Raw genomic sequence first — 15,829 nt, forward strand, 5'->3', positions numbered from 1 at the left:
GTGTTGTCTGATGGACGGTGACTGAAACGAATCAAAACATACAATGAAATTATCTGATAAAAAAATATTCGCTTTTTTATTGTACAGTTTTTTTTTGTGTTCTTTTGTTTTGTTTTCGCATTTTTTTAAAAAGTATATAAATGCACCCATCCCATCATTGGTTGTAAATAACAGATTCAGAGTTGTTGTCTATTCAGAGTTCCGGCGTAACATTTACTATTCGCTTTTAAAGTTTGGAGCCCGTTTCTCTACAAAGGCTGTCATTCCTTCTAATCTATCTTTCTGTAATTGGAGATCAAAAATTGATTGAATGCCAAATTTGATTTGAAAAAAAAAAAAAAAAAAAAATCTATAAAATAAAATGTATCTCTCACTGACCGTTGAGAATGTTGCGTGGAAAGTGCGTTTTTCGAATTTCAAACCCTCTTGTAATGTCGTTTCATATGCTGTATTAACGGATTCTTTGCACAATTGTACAATCAATGGTGAGTGTGTTCCGATTTTTTCGCCCAATTTAACGGCATTATCGACCAATTGATCGGCCGGAAAGACTTTACTGACCAAACCCGATTTTTCGGCTTCCGTTGCATCGATCATATTACCGGTCAAGCAAATTTCCATTGCTTTTGATTTGCCAACAACACGTGTCAATCGTTGAGTACCACCAGCACCGGGAATTGTACCAATTGCAATTTCTGGTTGACCAAATTTCGCTTTATCGCCAGCATAAATAATGTCGCACATCATTGCCAATTCACATCCACCGCCAAGGGCATAACCATTAACAGCGGCAATAATTGGCTTCTGAATGCGTGTCACATTCGTCCAATCGGCTAGGAAATTTGTTCGAATACTATTTGAATACGTATTATTTTGCATTTCCTTAATATCGGCACCAGCAGCAAATGCTTTTTCACTGCCTGTCAATACGATTGCAGCAATATTATCATCCTTATCGAATGTTTGAAGTGCTTGATTCAATTCAGTCATTAATCCATTGCACAATGCATTCAACGCTTTTGGGCGGTTCAATGTAACCAGAGCCACATTATTTTTTTCACCAACAACAGCCGTTTTTATGAATTCATATGATGAAGCTAAAATAGGCGCAAAGATAACAGCGAAAAAAGAAAAAAAAACATACGGAAAATTAATCAATTTTTTTAGAGTATACAGACAGCTGAGGAGAGCGCGCGATTTATAGCATGACGTTGTAAGATTGATATCTTAGAAAAAACAACAATATATTTTTCACTCTCACTGTCTCTTACACACACACACACACACACACACACTCAAAGGTTAATCAAATTGGTGATAACGTGCGTTGAACGAGAAAATCACATTTAATTGAGTTGAGAAAAAGAGATTACATATTAAAACTTACAAGCACTTGCAAATTGACGAACTGCAATAAATTTTGGATTTGCAAATGTTTTTACATTTCCAACTAAAATCCGAACGAATGACATGATGTGACCTTTTTTTATTTTCAATTTCTATTTATTACGACGTTCGAGGAACACGAAAAAAAACAACAAATAATGATCGCAAATCACTTCAGATGTGCTGCTCACAAATGTTACAAATAAACTAACGTTGACGTTTGAGTGGCACGTTAAAATATTCACAAAAATTGTGTTTTCGTTTCTTTTTCTTTCATATTTTAGTAGCCGGCAGACTTGATAATTTCGTTTGAGTGCCTGGGTCGGATGTGTATGTGTATGGCGTGTGTATGTGTATGCGTGTATATGACTGTATTATCCCAATGAGCATATTTATACTGGATACGATCTGTATTTTCTATTCAATTGACCAATTAACTAAATTCAATGCCAATTACATCTGCTTGGATGTCTTTCTTTGGAGAGGGGTTAAAAAATGACAATAAATTATTTCCATAAAAACTTTTATTAAATTTTGTTCGTAAGTTACATCGAATAAAAAGAATTCTAGAATCACTTTAGATATTCCACACAAATATGAGAGATGCATGAGGAAAAATGGACGATTTTTTTTATGCAAGTTTAACGTAAATGATTGATTCATTGACTTTTTTTAAATATCAAAATCAGACATTAGGCTCGAGCTATGCATATAGCGGCTGCTATTTTATAGGTGCTATTCATAGGCGCTATTTAATTCGTGTGCTGTGTGTAACACCGAGTAGGAATATCATAGCCTACTATTCTTTTGTACATTTGAATGTGAGTACGAGAGAGATGTAGAAAATAACGCACAATATGCATAAATGCATTAAAACGAGATAAATAGCGCCTATGAATAGCAGCTATGAAATAGCGGCCGCTATATCCATAGCTCAAACCTAATGTCTGATCAAAATCGATCGATAGAGAGAGATTTGAGTATGAGAATTTCTATTTGTACTGCAGCTTCAATGGTATGTTATTAACTAATATAAGCAGGCACATTTTTAAGCATTCTTCAACGCTGCTGATTTGTGTGCACGGGTAATGATCGGCATATTTGGATAGGTAAGTACAAAACCGTGAGAAATTTTGGCGTGCAAATTCTTTATCAAGATTTGTGATGCGTGTTATGTCGTTATCAGTTAATAATGTTGGTATGTTGGCCTCTTTGAGCTCTTTGAACACGGGATAGTCTTTTTGACACGGATCACATTGGCAATCGAATTTATACTGTAATTTTAATTGCTTTTGACGCACTTCCAATCGTTCATGGCTGTGATGATAACTGGAAATGAACAAAAAAAAAATCTTGAATTAACACAAAAATCTGCAAAAAAAATACATTTTCAAATTCTATACTAAAAGTTGCTCAAGTTGCTTCAAAAGAACAATGAATCATTCTTACCCATAATTATCAAGTAATTCCTCTCCAGCTTTGATGGGTCTCAGTACAAAAACGGCGATTTGTGTACCAATCGGTAATCGAACAATATTCGGTGAGCAAGCATGATTGATAAGACTACAAAAACCAAATGCACCCGATCCATACGAAACATCATCCAAATCATTTGGATCTCGGGCATTTGCAAGCGTTTCCAATCGATGAAAATTCGTTGATGCAGTTTGTAAATGTCGAAAGATGAGCTCCATTAGCAATTTCTTATGGTCATCGCACTGCAACAACTCTGCCAATGGTGTATGTGAAATTAATGCACGATAAATAACGGCCGTTATAACAGCACGTTGAAATAGATCGGCCGTTGTTCGTTTATTTTGATTTGTTTCAAGTGTATGAATTGGTTTGTACAGTTCTGATTTCGACATTTTCTCCTTGTACTCCAGCGTAAATGCATTTATTTTATTCGTTTCCGGATCATTTGTAAGTTTAAGTAGTGCATCAACACTATCAAAACTGGTGAGCGCACAAATGGCCACTCGAACAGCGCTCAATTGAATGATATTTAACATTTTAAACATGAAATCGATGACCGGACATTCAAAACGATGGAAATTTTTAAATGCTTCATTTGCACAATCTTCACAACAAAACATTGTTGATGTACAATTTTTGCATGGAATTAAATTGTAGTCACATTCTTCAAGACAATTGGCACATCTTGTGTATCGTACCGAAGGTAGTGTCCAACTGCAAAAGCTATTTTCGATTGCGACCACTTTGCCAACGCTTAAATCTCGATTTGTGACGATATGACGGCCGAGCTCATCGCTTTCACGCATTTCAAGGCAATTGGCAATGAATGGCACCTTTGAATGTGGTGGATAGCTAAGTTTTGGTGCCAAAACTACCTCGTCATCATCATCATCTTCGTCGTCGCTATTACATTTTTTCGCTTTTGCCATTTTCAATGCACGTTCACACTCGGCCGTACGTCGGTCCAACTTTTCCGTCAATCGTTCCGGATAACCATGCTCTCTGGCCAATTGAATATTCTCCAAGCATATTTCATACTTTTTCCATTCGAAATAAATTGCCGACCGATTCGCATAAGCAATAGCCATATCTTCGCTATCAAGTTCAGCATAACAAAGACTCTGATTGTACAGTTCGAGTGCATGACAATAGTCACGGCTTTTCAGTGAGAAATATTGATTACCCTGCTTTCGAAAATCTAAACATTTTTCACGATCCTTTGGCAATCGCATTGGTACATCAACTTTTAATTGACTGTGCGTCCATACTTTATCGGCAAATTCAACTCGCGATGCGTCCGTTGTCAGTTGATTAAATTCACCGGATAAATCAGCCACACGATTTTCTTTTTGTAGCTGAATAAATAATTTGTCCGCAATCAAGTCATAAATCGCCATGGTTACTATGATTTCGATGTTTATGTTTATATCTGCAAACAAGGAAAATGTTTAATTTAGGTTATGTTATAATTATTATTATACAGTTTCATTCATTACAATGACTCGATTTTTTAATCGATCGCAAAATACAGTATTTTTTAAAATGATTTTGAATCTTCTTCGCTTTTCTCTCCTTTCATTTGATATAAAATTGTATTTAATACACAAAATTTATAAATATACACCTGTTCAAATTGCCACATGCATTTACCTTGATTTCTCTGTGTTTGAAGAATTGGACTCTGTGATTTCTTTTATTGAACTCTTTTCCAAACCGATTAGCGTACACACACCGACCGTATCCAAATCACACAAACGTAATACCGATTTTTCTTTCAATATCTTTCTCTCTTTCGACCAAACAATTCTCAATCTGTGACTATATATGTATGCGAAACATCGATACACAATTTTGTATTATTGAAGGCTGATTGATAAATAAAGAATTATACAAATTTTATGGATAAATTCAATGATACTTTCGTACTCACCAATCGATAAATAAATTTTTTGAAATTGATTGAATTTCAAAGTGTTTCAGTCACACTTGTGCGTTCGCCACTTGTGATTTTGCTCGATTCATCAGAATTCGATATAAACGTACTGTCATACTCAAATGTCAAAAACTTACACCAATACATTTACAAAACCACTAACAACCGTTTAGAACCATAACAAAGAGCCAATATTGAGTACAACACATTAAATCGATTAACGCCGTAAAATAGGCAACTTTTTTCAATTCGCATATTTAAATTACATTCCTAAAAAAAATCTTATACTTTTTTTTCGTTTCAAACGGTGAATTATAAAATCAACCGAAACTGGAGTCCATCGACGATATGCCGACATCAAACGCTTTTTTAATCATCAATTTAGGTAAGAGATATAAAAAAAAACATTCAAAAAAGTGTTTTCTTCTGATTTCAATCTTTTATTCTATGGACGCTGTTGAAACAAAAATCGAACTATATTTTAGGATGTGAAATGCTGTACGTTATCGACCAACGGCTCAAAGCACAAGGTATTTCATTGGAAAAATCCGCTCAAGGTACATGCCCATTGTAGCAGATTTTATGTAAAAGACAATAAAATTTTATTTTTTATTTTTTGTAGTTTTGCGTGACTTGACGTGTGTTTTATTCGATCAAAAATTGGTGGTGCAATTGATGAATCCACATCCATGTCAGCACATATTGACCGTACAACAATGTCGAATTTTATTGACTGATATCGCTTGTTGTTCATTAATGCGCTTGGACATGACATCAATGGATAAACTATGGGATTTAATGGTAATGCTTTTCAAATGGCAATTGTACACGATTCGTGAAAATCCACATCGTTTGCTTGAATTAACATTTCGTCATATGGACGGTGTGGCCAAATTGATGCCAGAAATGAAGAAAACATTATTGGTCGATTCGACAAAGCGTTGTTTGATTGAATTTTGGGATACATGTACATCCGAAGAAATAGAAGGTTTAATGGGCAAACTTTTGCTATGGATGCAACCGTTCAATATAAAAATATCGATTTTAATACGATCCGGTTTCCAACGCAACGACGGAACTTTTGAAACAATACCCGATCAATTACAAATTGAACATTTTCAGGTAAGTTTTTTTTTCTTCAGAATTTTCGATTTTTTTCGCTTCGATTTACAGAATCAATTGATTTGTTAGGATTATGTGGATAATATCGGTGAAAATATTTACGCAAAAAATGCAAGTGCTTCAAAATTAAAATCGCGTAAATCGACACGTCAACAAAATGAAAAGAAACAAAGGTCATCAATCAGCAATGAACTCAGTTCGTTGGCCAATCAATTGAATGTTAGCAATGACATTATTCCCGATGAGTCGATTGGCGAAGAGGAGGCAGCAGAGCAATCAGAGGATCCATCAGCCAGTGGTGGGGATGAAGTAGTCGAAAAATCAGACGAAACAGCAGACACTTCAAGCAAAAGTGATTTAGTTGTTGATGATGTAAATTGTTCGATGACAACGGAAAATATTGAAATCGAAAGCACCACCGATTCATCATCGAATTCAGAATTTGTTCATTTGAAGAAAACCACAACAGCGCTGCAAAGTTATTTGCAACAATTTCAAATGGAAAATCTTAAATCAAACGAAGGCAGCGAAACATTCGATGCCACCGAAGAATTGCTCAAAATGTTGGAAACTGGAAATAATGATGGGTAAATGCGTCTTGTAAATTTTTCCTTAATCAGAGACATACAGAATGGTTTTTTTAAAGTCGGTTTTATTATTCTCTAACAATTTAACGAAAAAATGATTGTGAATATAAATGACAAAAATTACTCACAAAATCACAAATGAAAAAAAAGAGAAAGAAAAATGAATAATCAGTATGATTGAATTGATTGAATTGCGTGCGTTGAGATCGTTATCGATGATTTTTGTCATTCGTTGATTTAATTTAAGAGAATCTGGTGATTTTTTTAAAAATGAAATTTGATAATGGAATTTTAGAGAAAAATGGAGATATTAAAATGCCTAATGTTATTCGTATAATAAGGGCACTTTCACAATTTTTTTTCTTATTTTCGGTAAATTTAAATGTTGACATTTTTTTTAACTTGATATTTTCCATTTTCTTACTTTCCTCACGAAAATAGGTCCTTTTAGAAATTTTCGCTTAAACCGAATGTTTTAATTGATTTCAGCATAAATTTTGACGATTTTTTACTCAATTTTAAAGTGTCCTCATAATGCCACAGAAGCGGTTAAACTGAGCATATAAATTTCGAATAATGTACAAAATTGAAGGCAATATTAACCCTCTAGTGCATAGCCCTGCCTTTAGGCAGGGTGTATGAATTATTGTCTAAAATATATAATAAAAACCAAATGATTCTATTTTAAGAATTAAAATATATTCAGCAGGGTCCAAGCTTTCATTTGCCAGTCATTTGACAAGTGAATATAAAGCGGATGTTTAATTATAAACACAGATGTACGCGAAAACAAAAATTTGATAAAAAAATATCTCTCTCTTTGTTTATAGCAATTTTATAGTAGTTTAAACAATGGATTCGATTGTTTTCCAATTGTGTCAATAGCATTTTTGGAGTAAACTATGTTAATAATAATAATTTTTTGAATTTCGATTATTTTTTAAGGCATTTTAAACCAAAATAATCATAGAAAAATAGTTCTCATGTCGAAAAAAAATTAATGCATTAGAGGGTTAACATTTTAGAGACGGAGATAGGTTCAAAATTTAAAAAAACAAATACTGTATACACCTGGTAAATTAAGTGCCTTTTAAAAAAAATTATTGAATCTAAATATATTCATATTTCGCACTTGTGATAAGTTTCGTAGATCTTTGAAAATATATATATATATATATATATATATTATAAACCGCAATCTCTCTAAATAATAAAAGGTATAAATAAAATTAGCTCTTTTTTCTTTCTTATTTAAAAAAAGGGGGTGATCAAAGTAGTGTAACATTGCCCAAATTTTCTTTAATCACAGTTTCCATGACGACCTGCAAATTAATAATTGATTGTTATTATCATTTTTGGAATTATATAAAATCTTATTAGAAAACAACCTGGAAGACGGTTTGAACATTTGCTGTATCAGTGGCGGTGGTAAAATGTGGGCAGATTACACGACGTGCATTATGATTACGTTGCAGAAATTTTTTCTGTATAAATAAGGCAGCTTGGTCTATATTTCGATCGGGACCTGTTGGATACAAAAGATTCAATCATCAGATATGTTGCAATGCCATTTAGAAAATATAAGAGCACAGTTGTTATTCAGAAAAGATGTGTTCGTATCGATCATTTCAAAGCCGAAAACATTTTATCTGAACGTAAATTACCATTATAATCAGGGAAGAAGTTTCTTAAATGACGACTGCTCGACATAATTTTTTCACGGAATAAATCTAATTTGTTGAGGAACAAAACGAACGAGGCTTCTTTGAACCAACGATTGTTGACAATTTGCTCGAATAAATTGAGACTCTCTTCAAGGCGATTAACGGTTGTATCCTCCAGCAGTGTCATGTCGTAGCCACTGAGTGCGACCACAAATAATACAGCTCGCACATCTTCAAAACAGTACACCCATTTTCGGCGCTGAGATCGCTGACCACCAACATCGTACATGCTTTTTTCAAAACATAATTACATTTTTCAAATTATTCGTGACAAATTGTTCAATTTTCGATTTTAAAAAAATGGTTTATACCTGATAATGGTGTCATTAACTCGGAAGTTTGTTTCGATGATGCCATTGGTACGAACTCGTGCACGCAGTACATCGGTTGGTGTTGGTATGTAATTATCATCACAAATTCTGTCCATATTCTCGAATAGACTGTATAATACGAACGAAAAAAAAATGATCGGAAATTAAATGGAAACGGTGCTATTCAATGTCATTGGGTTCATCATGAAAGGAACTCAATTAAATGAATGAAACAGTTAACTCACTAAAGTGCTGAATCATTTAATTCGTAATCGTAGCCTCTTGCTACTGCCAATCGAATTCCACGGTCTTTCCATAATACTTTTAGCGCACTTCGAACACGATCGATAATTTTAAATTCCATATCAAAACAACTAAGACTCGATAGAATGATTTCAGCATACACTTTATTCGATGAATGCTCCAAATTGATGCGCAACAAACCCATGCCAGTCAAAACATATTTCATTGATGCCAGTAGGTTGTCCAAAACCGTTGGACGAAAAGCCGATAGTTCCGATTGGGAAAAACCATCCGTGTGGATGATTTTCATTTGTTTCACCCATGTACTTTTGCCTGGAATAAAAAAAATCAATCAATCAAAATTCATGGTAAAAACAGAAAAAAAACTTCGAACAAAAAGAAAAAAATCAGCTGAAAGTGCTGCAAAGAAAATGTTAATTGATTTTCTTGATCGAAATACTTTTAGTGAAATTGGAATCCCACGCATGCATTGTGTATTTCAATAATTATTTTAAAAAAATGAAACATACCGCTTTCGCCAGCTCCGAGCAAAAGTATTTTAAGTATTCTGGGTCGTTCTTTAGCCAGAGCATCTAATTGCTTATCGATCTCTTCACTGCGTTTACGTGCGATCATTTCATCGCGCTCCAATGTTAAGCACGCACCCATCAATTACATCGAATGCAGATAATTGTTTTGCATTTAAAAATAAGACACACCACCAGTGCGACGGATAATGTCACTAGCTCGCGCCACACGATCACAGACAGTATTGCCAAAGCACACGATCAACGGTGTGCGCACACCTGTTTGCTACTGCTATACAAAAAAAATAGAAGAAAAAAAATGTCATAATTACAAAAAAAGCATATTTTCCATTTACTGCTCCAGTCCATTTGATCAATTTCATTTAACATAATAAAAGCCAATTGAATGCAATCATTTGTACTCTTTTTTTTTAGCTCCTTTTTTATATTGTCGTTGTTATTGATTTCTATCGCACTATTTTGATTACTTTTTATCAATTTCATCATAAACATTTTGTTGTTGTTGATTTAATCATAAAAATGACGAAGCGAAAGCAAAAATTGTAGATCATGTTTTTTATTTATTTTTGGGTGAAAATCTTCGTCATTTTCATCGAAGCGAAAGAGAAAAGAAATGTGCCTAGTGAATGGCTGTTGTTATTATTCGGCCGATGATCTTTCATTTTCGTGTCAAATTACCGAAATTCATATGATTACCATGGCATGTGGAATTGTGTGAAACAGCAAACGAAAAACAAAAACAAAAAATATGTGAAACTTGTGGAAGCAACGACAGAAAATTAAATGAAAAAAAATTATTAAACAGATCATACACATGAGAATTTGTTAGTGTAAAACAATAGCTGTAATCGGCCCTAATGTAAAGCATCTATCTATCTTGTATTCCGTCGTTGCCGTCGATGCCATTGTCGACATTGTTGAGTTAAAATTCACTTGCGTATGCAAAACTCATGTTTTTCGTTTCTTTTTACAACAGTTCGCTCAATTCTTTTGTAGTTTTTCCTATTTTAGATTTTACACGTATCAGCTAGAAAATATATATTTAACGTTTAGCGTGCACTAAAATTGGCGCACAGCACAAAAGGTGCACCATATATATATGAACCCTACCAAAAAAATTGTAGTAGCAACAACTCGTACATACAGCTGTTATTACAACATATTTTCAAATGGCAAATAGATTGCCATTGTTTAATCATCGCATTAAACAATGGCATAAGAAATGAAGTGGAGCGCTCACAAGAAGAAAACATAAAAGACAAGACAGAGAAACAAAAGCAAGAGAAAAGAAACAGAAACAAATGAATGAAACAAAAACATGAGTGAAAACAGAAGAACAGAAGAAAAAACAAACACTGAATTCTCTATACGAAAGAGTGCGCTTTAAGGGAATGCATATCAATTGTTTTGTTAATCATTAAAATTTGAATAGAAGATGTACGAAAAGCAGAAAAATTAGCAAATCCTTAAAAGACATCCGATGAAAAGGAATGAGTGTATTTTGTGATTTGCAAAACTGATTCAGGAACGAAACGATTGTGAAAATCAAATGCGATGATGAATCGACCAACGCGCTCAACGAGTGAAAGAACGCGAGAGAAAACAAGATACAAAGAAAACAACAAGAATGAAATTCAAACATAAACCAATGAAAAATACGACGCAACACTGAAAGGAGTCATGAAGCAGCGTAATGCGAAAAAAACAACAGCAAAAAGTCGAGATACAGAGAGAGAGAGAGAGAGAGAGAGAAAGAATAAGAAAATTGACCAAATCTCTGGTGCGATGCTGCGAGTGTACCACACAAACCTATGGGCTATCTCGTTTTGAATATAGCATACACTCACATACACAACCGACCGAAGCCAAAAAAAATACACAACAACAACAACCATACAACAAAAGCATCAAACTTGAATAGACCGATTTTTCTTTATTCGCCGTTTATGTTTGTTATTTTCGTGCATTTTGTTTTTTTTTTCGTTCACTTCTTCTGGTATTGCGATTTATATGCAATGTGGTTACGGCTATTTCGATTGATTACGATCATTTTCAATCGATCGAGCGAACAAAATCAACGATTTTTCATTCTTGGTTTTTTTTCAGTTGGTTTTTGCAAATTTAACTTGGATAATTGCAAATCGATTTTGATCAAAATCAAATGGAATGGAACGCACTTTTAGCTATATATAAAAAATAATCCACATTTTAATACACACATGCAATATGGAAATATTCTTGATTCAATATGGAATCCTTATGCGGATGATGTGACTTTCTTTTTTTATGTATACTTTTTTAATTTTTATTTTTTTATTTTTTTAAATTACTTTCAATGGCTTTTATTATTCGGCGTTTAGTCCAATTTCAAAACGCAAACACAATTTTAATAACAGGCATACAACATTATTTGTATAGTATGTAATATTATCCTGTTTGGGTCAAACACTTACATTCCGATACACAATCTGTATGAATAACACTTTATGTAAATTTCTTCAAATTCTTTTTTTTACAACAGCATTTTATCGTCACCGTTTAATTTGGTAAGTAGAATTTCACAATATTGCAAGTATTATATTTTCGTTATGGTTTTGATTTGATCAAAATGAATGCACACAAAAAATTCATGACCACTGAGTTCAACAAAAACAAACGATATGGCGCACATGTAGCTCAAAATACATAATGAAGAATAAGATTGTTTATATTATGCAGCGTGCTTTTTTTTCTCTTCTCTCGATCTTTGGTTTGCCTTGCAATCGTGTAGTTGTGTATGTGTATGAATACACGATCAATGCAGCGTTCACCGCGATCCAATTCAAACTTCTGAACGAGAGTGAAGAAAATCATCAACGGTGATTTGAAATTCTAAGTACACACAACAGTTGATTTGTGTATGTATCGCACATGTGTGTGTGTGAGTGTGTATGAGATGGTAGAGAGTTGAGTTCTTTTCGGTTGCCATAAAAGCCATTGCCGCTAAACAAAGCCAAGCAGCAAGTGGTGGCTCTGCAGTGAGCCGATTCAATATTTATCATTGTTTCACTCATCCAATCGCAACAAACACAACGGTCATTACTATTTCATTTCAATTCAACAAAAGAAATATTCATAATAGACATGAAGTTGTTTCGCTTCGAAATATTTCGATTTAAATATGGTTGAAATAGCGGCGACGGAGCGCCTTACTTGAATTTCATTTCTTTTTTGAAACAGAATTTAATGAAAAACAAACAAATATGTGTAAAATGATATCAAAATTAATTTTGAAATATCTTTGATGTTTAAAGACAGGTGTAAATGTAATAAATCGCATAAAATATAAATTTTTTGAATTTTTTTTTCAAACAAAAAAAAAATTGAGTTTAATTTTAAACATACTTGGAATTGAAAACTTTAATGAAAATTGGACTTTCTCTATTTTGCGTCGTCGATGAAAAAAAATCCAAAAACTAACATACTCAACACAATGGAATGTTTATTGTTTTATTATTGTAAATGTTATTATGGTCATATTGAACAAGTGTTGAAATCCGTCCAGTTGACACTTGTCCAGCGGTGAATGTGTTGAAAATGTCATTTAGTTGGTGAATTAAATCATTTGTTGCTGATTTTGGCGGACTTTGCACACGGATAAAGTTTCAAATACCGTGAATATCGTGATTCGTATACACAAAACACTTATCTCAATCATTTTTGTTTTGTGCTTGCAACGCATTTCGTTAAATTTTATTGCTTTGCGATCATTGCATTTGTTGTTCTTACAAAAAAACACACAAAAATTTCATCATTCAATTCGAAAGATTTAATTTTGTCAATTCAAATGTGTTGTTTTGACCCGAATGGTGAAATTGAATATTAATAGATTTTAATTAATTGCAGTAATTGTACCATTTGGCAAGCGAATTTGATAAAAAAGAAAAAACATGGCATTGCCATACTGTATTATTTGTCACAATACGTTCATTGAAACTGAAGAAATTGCATCAACACGTTGCGGTCATGTCTACCATGTCGAATGTTTGAACGAATGGTTCCAATCGTAAGTACACAATAATATCACACTTTGGAATTATTTCTAATTTTTTATATTCTCTATGTTTATTATGAACTTAGATCGAAATCGTGTCCCCAGTGCCGTCAATTTTGTGATCAATATCAATATAATCGAATTTATATTGAATTTGCGTGCGATGAAGATCTAGCATGTGCCCAAACATTGAAAAAAACACAAGCGACTTCAATCAATTCGGATGCGGAGGAGACAATAAAATTACTGCTGGAACACATTGAAACTAGTCCGCCGGAACCAGTGCAAAAGTGCGACATTGAATGTGATAACTGCAAAGATGTGCTGCAAGCGTTTGATTGTGCTCATACGGATATGGATAGAATGGCCGAACGTTTGGACGAAAAAGAAAAAGAAAACGCCATTTTGAATGCAAATAATGAAAATGCCGTGAAACGTATCGACGAACTTGAAATACAAAATCGAGCCCATGAACACAATCTTAAAGAGCTGAACGAACGACTTGACACATCCGAACGCATTATGGCTTCATTTCAAACGGACAATATCTTTAAGGACGATCGCATTGATAATCTCAACGAAAAGCTAGAACAAACAAAGCAACAGGTACAAGAGCTCACAAATAAACTCAACGATTTGAAAATCGAACGGGAAAATGAAATGAATCAGATCTGCAAAACACTCAAAAATGATTTCAATGGAAATTTACCAGAAAAAATTCTCAGGAAATGCACGCAAATCAAATACAAAGCAAATCAAACAAACGATATAAATGACTGCCAATCACTTGTTCCATATTGTGGAAACGTCCATGAATGGGAATATATGATGATTCCGGTACTTAAGAATTCGAACAACCAATGAAACTTAATGACATTCAAAACTAATATTGACCAAGTTACATAGGCAATTAATGTCTATCGATTAGTTTAAGATAAGATTCATTCACACTTATCGAATGAGTGTCTAGCATTTAATATTGTGATAAAAAAATGTTTAGGTGAATTGCGCGTTAGAATGAATAAGTCAAGCAAAATATGTAACAATGTTGCTGAAATCAAACAAGGTTTTTCGCTTAGTCTTCATTTTGATAAAAAAAAAGTGCCTATACAGATATTAGCCAATTCCAAAACAATTTATATAAAAATAGTCACGTCGTATGTTCGTAAAATATATAAGATTAAATTCTGAAAAAATTAAATCTGTTTGTATAAATTTTTTGTTGATAAAGTAATTTAATCCTCACATCAAAGAACGATAAGAAAAATTAAAAATAAAGAATAAAACCAAATATTGATGACCGTTTATTGCACATTTGCACATTTTTTTCATTTTTCAGCTTTTTTTAATAACTCCTTTGCATGTTCTTGTTTTTGATGTTTATATATTGTATGTATACATATTCGACTGCCATATGAATGTCTCATCGCAATACGTGCATTTGTAACTTTTTTTATTGACATCATTCAGAGTAAACCGAATCTGTTATCTGACATAGCGAAGGTACAGACTGTTTGAAGAAATATCTTGAGCGTTGCATACGATTTGTCACAGAGATGGCATTCGAAATGCGATTTCACTATGTACCGCTCAAATATGGGATCTGAATGTCTTCAAATTTGGAGAGAACGAAAAGAAATTAACAATGCTGATCGGGATAAATCGAATATGAGCATTGAATAGAATTTGGATAGATGAGTGATAAAACAATTGTTTTTTAGCATTAATCTTTTTAATATTGTCAAATATGTGAAATACAGTTTTAATACATTTTATCAATGTCATTCATGACTTTTTGTGATACTTTATATATTTATTCTAACTCATAACTTTTGATTTATTTTGGAATTATCTAAAAAAATATTACCAATATTTACAGCTTTTTTTAAAATAAAAAATGATATTAATTCACCGTATTGTTATGACAAAATCAATTTTTACATCTTTTTCGTTTTCTACCACAAAATTTTGTCTGCCGTTATCTATGTACGGTATCGTATTAGCGATAGTACATTCCAGAATACAATCTGCAGATCTTTTAAAGTTAGCATACGATGGATGAATTGAAAAGTAAATGCCATCGCCGCACCTCGGTACCTCAACGCCCCTAACATGGAGAAGTTGTGACCCTTTACGTAATCCGTATTGCAAAATTGGTAATACATTATTCATGTAAGTCACATGGTATACTGTTATTTTGTCATCTGCGTTCACAACTTCACTTTCGCGTTCAACTTTAAAAATGTTCTTAACAGATTTATAAATGTTGTCATTTTTAGTTGTATATCTAGAAATTTTTGCTCCCTCAATAAGACTTTTCAATCTGTTAAAATCTTGAGCTGGATCTTGAAGTGGAGTCAAAGTAACGAAACCTAGGGGCAGAGCAGTACTAGAATAATAATTTTTGTTTAAAGTAATTCTATGTTGTGAGTAGTAATCCATATTAACCCATAGTAATACACACTT

The 15,829-nt window shown here is 33.2% G+C and overlaps 6 protein-coding genes across 8 annotated transcripts in view; 2 read left to right on the top strand and 4 right to left on the bottom strand.

The window, feature by feature from the left end:
• LOC116352054 overlaps positions 1-15,829 on the bottom strand; it is a 587,314-nt gene that overhangs the window by 14,395 nt on the left and 557,090 nt on the right. The window lies entirely within an intron of this gene.
• LOC116352092 (probable enoyl-CoA hydratase, mitochondrial) lies at positions 45-1,630 on the bottom strand. Its single transcript, XM_031784383.1, has 3 exons — positions 1,388-1,630; positions 379-1,097; positions 45-282 (listed from the first exon to the last, which is right to left on the bottom strand). The coding sequence occupies exons 1-3, from the start codon at positions 1,470-1,472 to the stop codon at positions 217-219; spliced, it is 870 nt and encodes a 289-aa protein (XP_031640243.1). The 5' UTR covers positions 1,473-1,630; the 3' UTR covers positions 45-216.
• LOC116352062 (SET and MYND domain-containing protein 4) lies at positions 2,238-4,905 on the bottom strand. Of its 2 annotated transcripts, none has more exons than XM_031784324.1 (4): positions 4,793-4,905; positions 4,513-4,728; positions 2,836-4,291; positions 2,238-2,715 (listed from the first exon to the last, which is right to left on the bottom strand). In XM_031784324.1, exons 3-4 carry the CDS (start codon positions 4,257-4,259, stop codon positions 2,379-2,381), a joined length of 1,761 nt encoding a protein of 586 aa, XP_031640184.1. In that variant the 5' UTR covers positions 4,260-4,291; positions 4,513-4,728; positions 4,793-4,905; the 3' UTR covers positions 2,238-2,378. The 2 variants fall into 2 exon arrangements, with proteins under 2 accessions (XP_031640184.1, XP_031640185.1); XM_031784325.1 differs by having other exon boundaries at positions 4,513-4,680; positions 4,793-4,900.
• LOC116352083 (protein OSCP1) lies at positions 4,891-6,809 on the top strand. Its single transcript, XM_031784370.1, has 4 exons — positions 4,891-5,180; positions 5,281-5,352; positions 5,418-5,917; positions 5,987-6,809. The coding sequence occupies exons 1-4, from the start codon at positions 5,144-5,146 to the stop codon at positions 6,506-6,508; spliced, it is 1,131 nt and encodes a 376-aa protein (XP_031640230.1). The 5' UTR covers positions 4,891-5,143; the 3' UTR covers positions 6,509-6,809.
• On the bottom strand, positions 6,559-12,149 carry LOC116352084 (guanine nucleotide-binding protein G(o) subunit alpha-like). Of its 2 annotated transcripts, none has more exons than XM_031784373.1 (7): positions 11,784-12,149; positions 9,313-9,598; positions 8,785-9,115; positions 8,540-8,668; positions 8,169-8,458; positions 7,893-8,029; positions 6,559-7,826 (listed from the first exon to the last, which is right to left on the bottom strand). In XM_031784373.1, exons 2-7 carry the CDS (start codon positions 9,449-9,451, stop codon positions 7,773-7,775), a joined length of 1,080 nt encoding a protein of 359 aa, XP_031640233.1. In that variant the 5' UTR covers positions 9,452-9,598; positions 11,784-12,149; the 3' UTR covers positions 6,559-7,772. The 2 variants fall into 2 exon arrangements, with proteins under 2 accessions (XP_031640233.1, XP_031640231.1); XM_031784371.1 differs by having other exon boundaries at positions 9,313-9,601.
• On the top strand, positions 13,080-14,668 carry LOC116352090 (E3 ubiquitin-protein ligase TRAIP-like). The gene is made up of 2 exons (XM_031784381.1): positions 13,080-13,375; positions 13,450-14,668. The coding sequence occupies exons 1-2, from the start codon at positions 13,260-13,262 to the stop codon at positions 14,225-14,227; spliced, it is 894 nt and encodes a 297-aa protein (XP_031640241.1). The 5' UTR covers positions 13,080-13,259; the 3' UTR covers positions 14,228-14,668.

Source organism: Contarinia nasturtii, unplaced genomic scaffold, assembly GCF_009176525.2.
Source record: "Contarinia nasturtii isolate CC-2019 unplaced genomic scaffold, AAFC_CNas_1.1 Cnas_scaffold_187, whole genome shotgun sequence".
Classification (NCBI taxonomy): domain Eukaryota; kingdom Metazoa; phylum Arthropoda; class Insecta; order Diptera; family Cecidomyiidae; genus Contarinia; species Contarinia nasturtii.

Bases quoted from the DNA above. Each gene is read 5' to 3' on its own strand.
- LOC116352092 (XM_031784383.1), bottom strand. From the start codon at position 1,472: ATGTCATTCGTTCGGATTTTAGTTGGAAATGTAAAAACATTTGCAAAT. The intron at 1,098-1,387 runs GTAAGTTTTAAT...CGCCTATTTTAG, and splicing joins TCGTCAATTTGCAAGTGCTT to CTTCATCATATGAATTCATA. The intron at 283-378 runs GTCAGTGAGAGA...CTCCAATTACAG, and splicing joins TCCACGCAACATTCTCAACG to AAAGATAGATTAGAAGGAAT.
- LOC116352062 (XM_031784324.1), bottom strand. From the start codon at position 4,259: ATGGCGATTTATGACTTGATTGCGGACAAATTATTTATTCAGCTACAA. The intron at 2,716-2,835 runs GTAAGAATGATT...GTTCATTTCCAG, and splicing joins GAATTACTTGATAATTATGG to TTATCATCACAGCCATGAAC.
- LOC116352083 (XM_031784370.1), top strand. From the start codon at position 5,144: ATGCCGACATCAAACGCTTTTTTAATCATCAATTTAG. The intron at 5,181-5,280 runs GTAAGAGATATA...ACTATATTTTAG, and splicing joins TTTTTTAATCATCAATTTAG to GATGTGAAATGCTGTACGTT. The intron at 5,918-5,986 runs GTAAGTTTTTTT...TTGATTTGTTAG, and splicing joins TACAAATTGAACATTTTCAG to GATTATGTGGATAATATCGG.
- LOC116352084 (XM_031784373.1), bottom strand. From the start codon at position 9,451: ATGGGTGCGTGCTTAACATTGGAGCGCGATGAAATGATCGCACGTAAA. The intron at 8,669-8,784 runs GTGAGTTAACTG...CGTATTATACAG, and splicing joins TTAAATGATTCAGCACTTTA to TCTATTCGAGAATATGGACA. The intron at 8,459-8,539 runs GTATAAACCATT...TTTTGAAAAAAG, and splicing joins GTTAATGACACCATTATCAG to CATGTACGATGTTGGTGGTC.
- LOC116352090 (XM_031784381.1), top strand. From the start codon at position 13,260: ATGGCATTGCCATACTGTATTATTTGTCACAATACGTTCATTGAAACT. The intron at 13,376-13,449 runs GTAAGTACACAA...TTATGAACTTAG, and splicing joins TTGAACGAATGGTTCCAATC to ATCGAAATCGTGTCCCCAGT.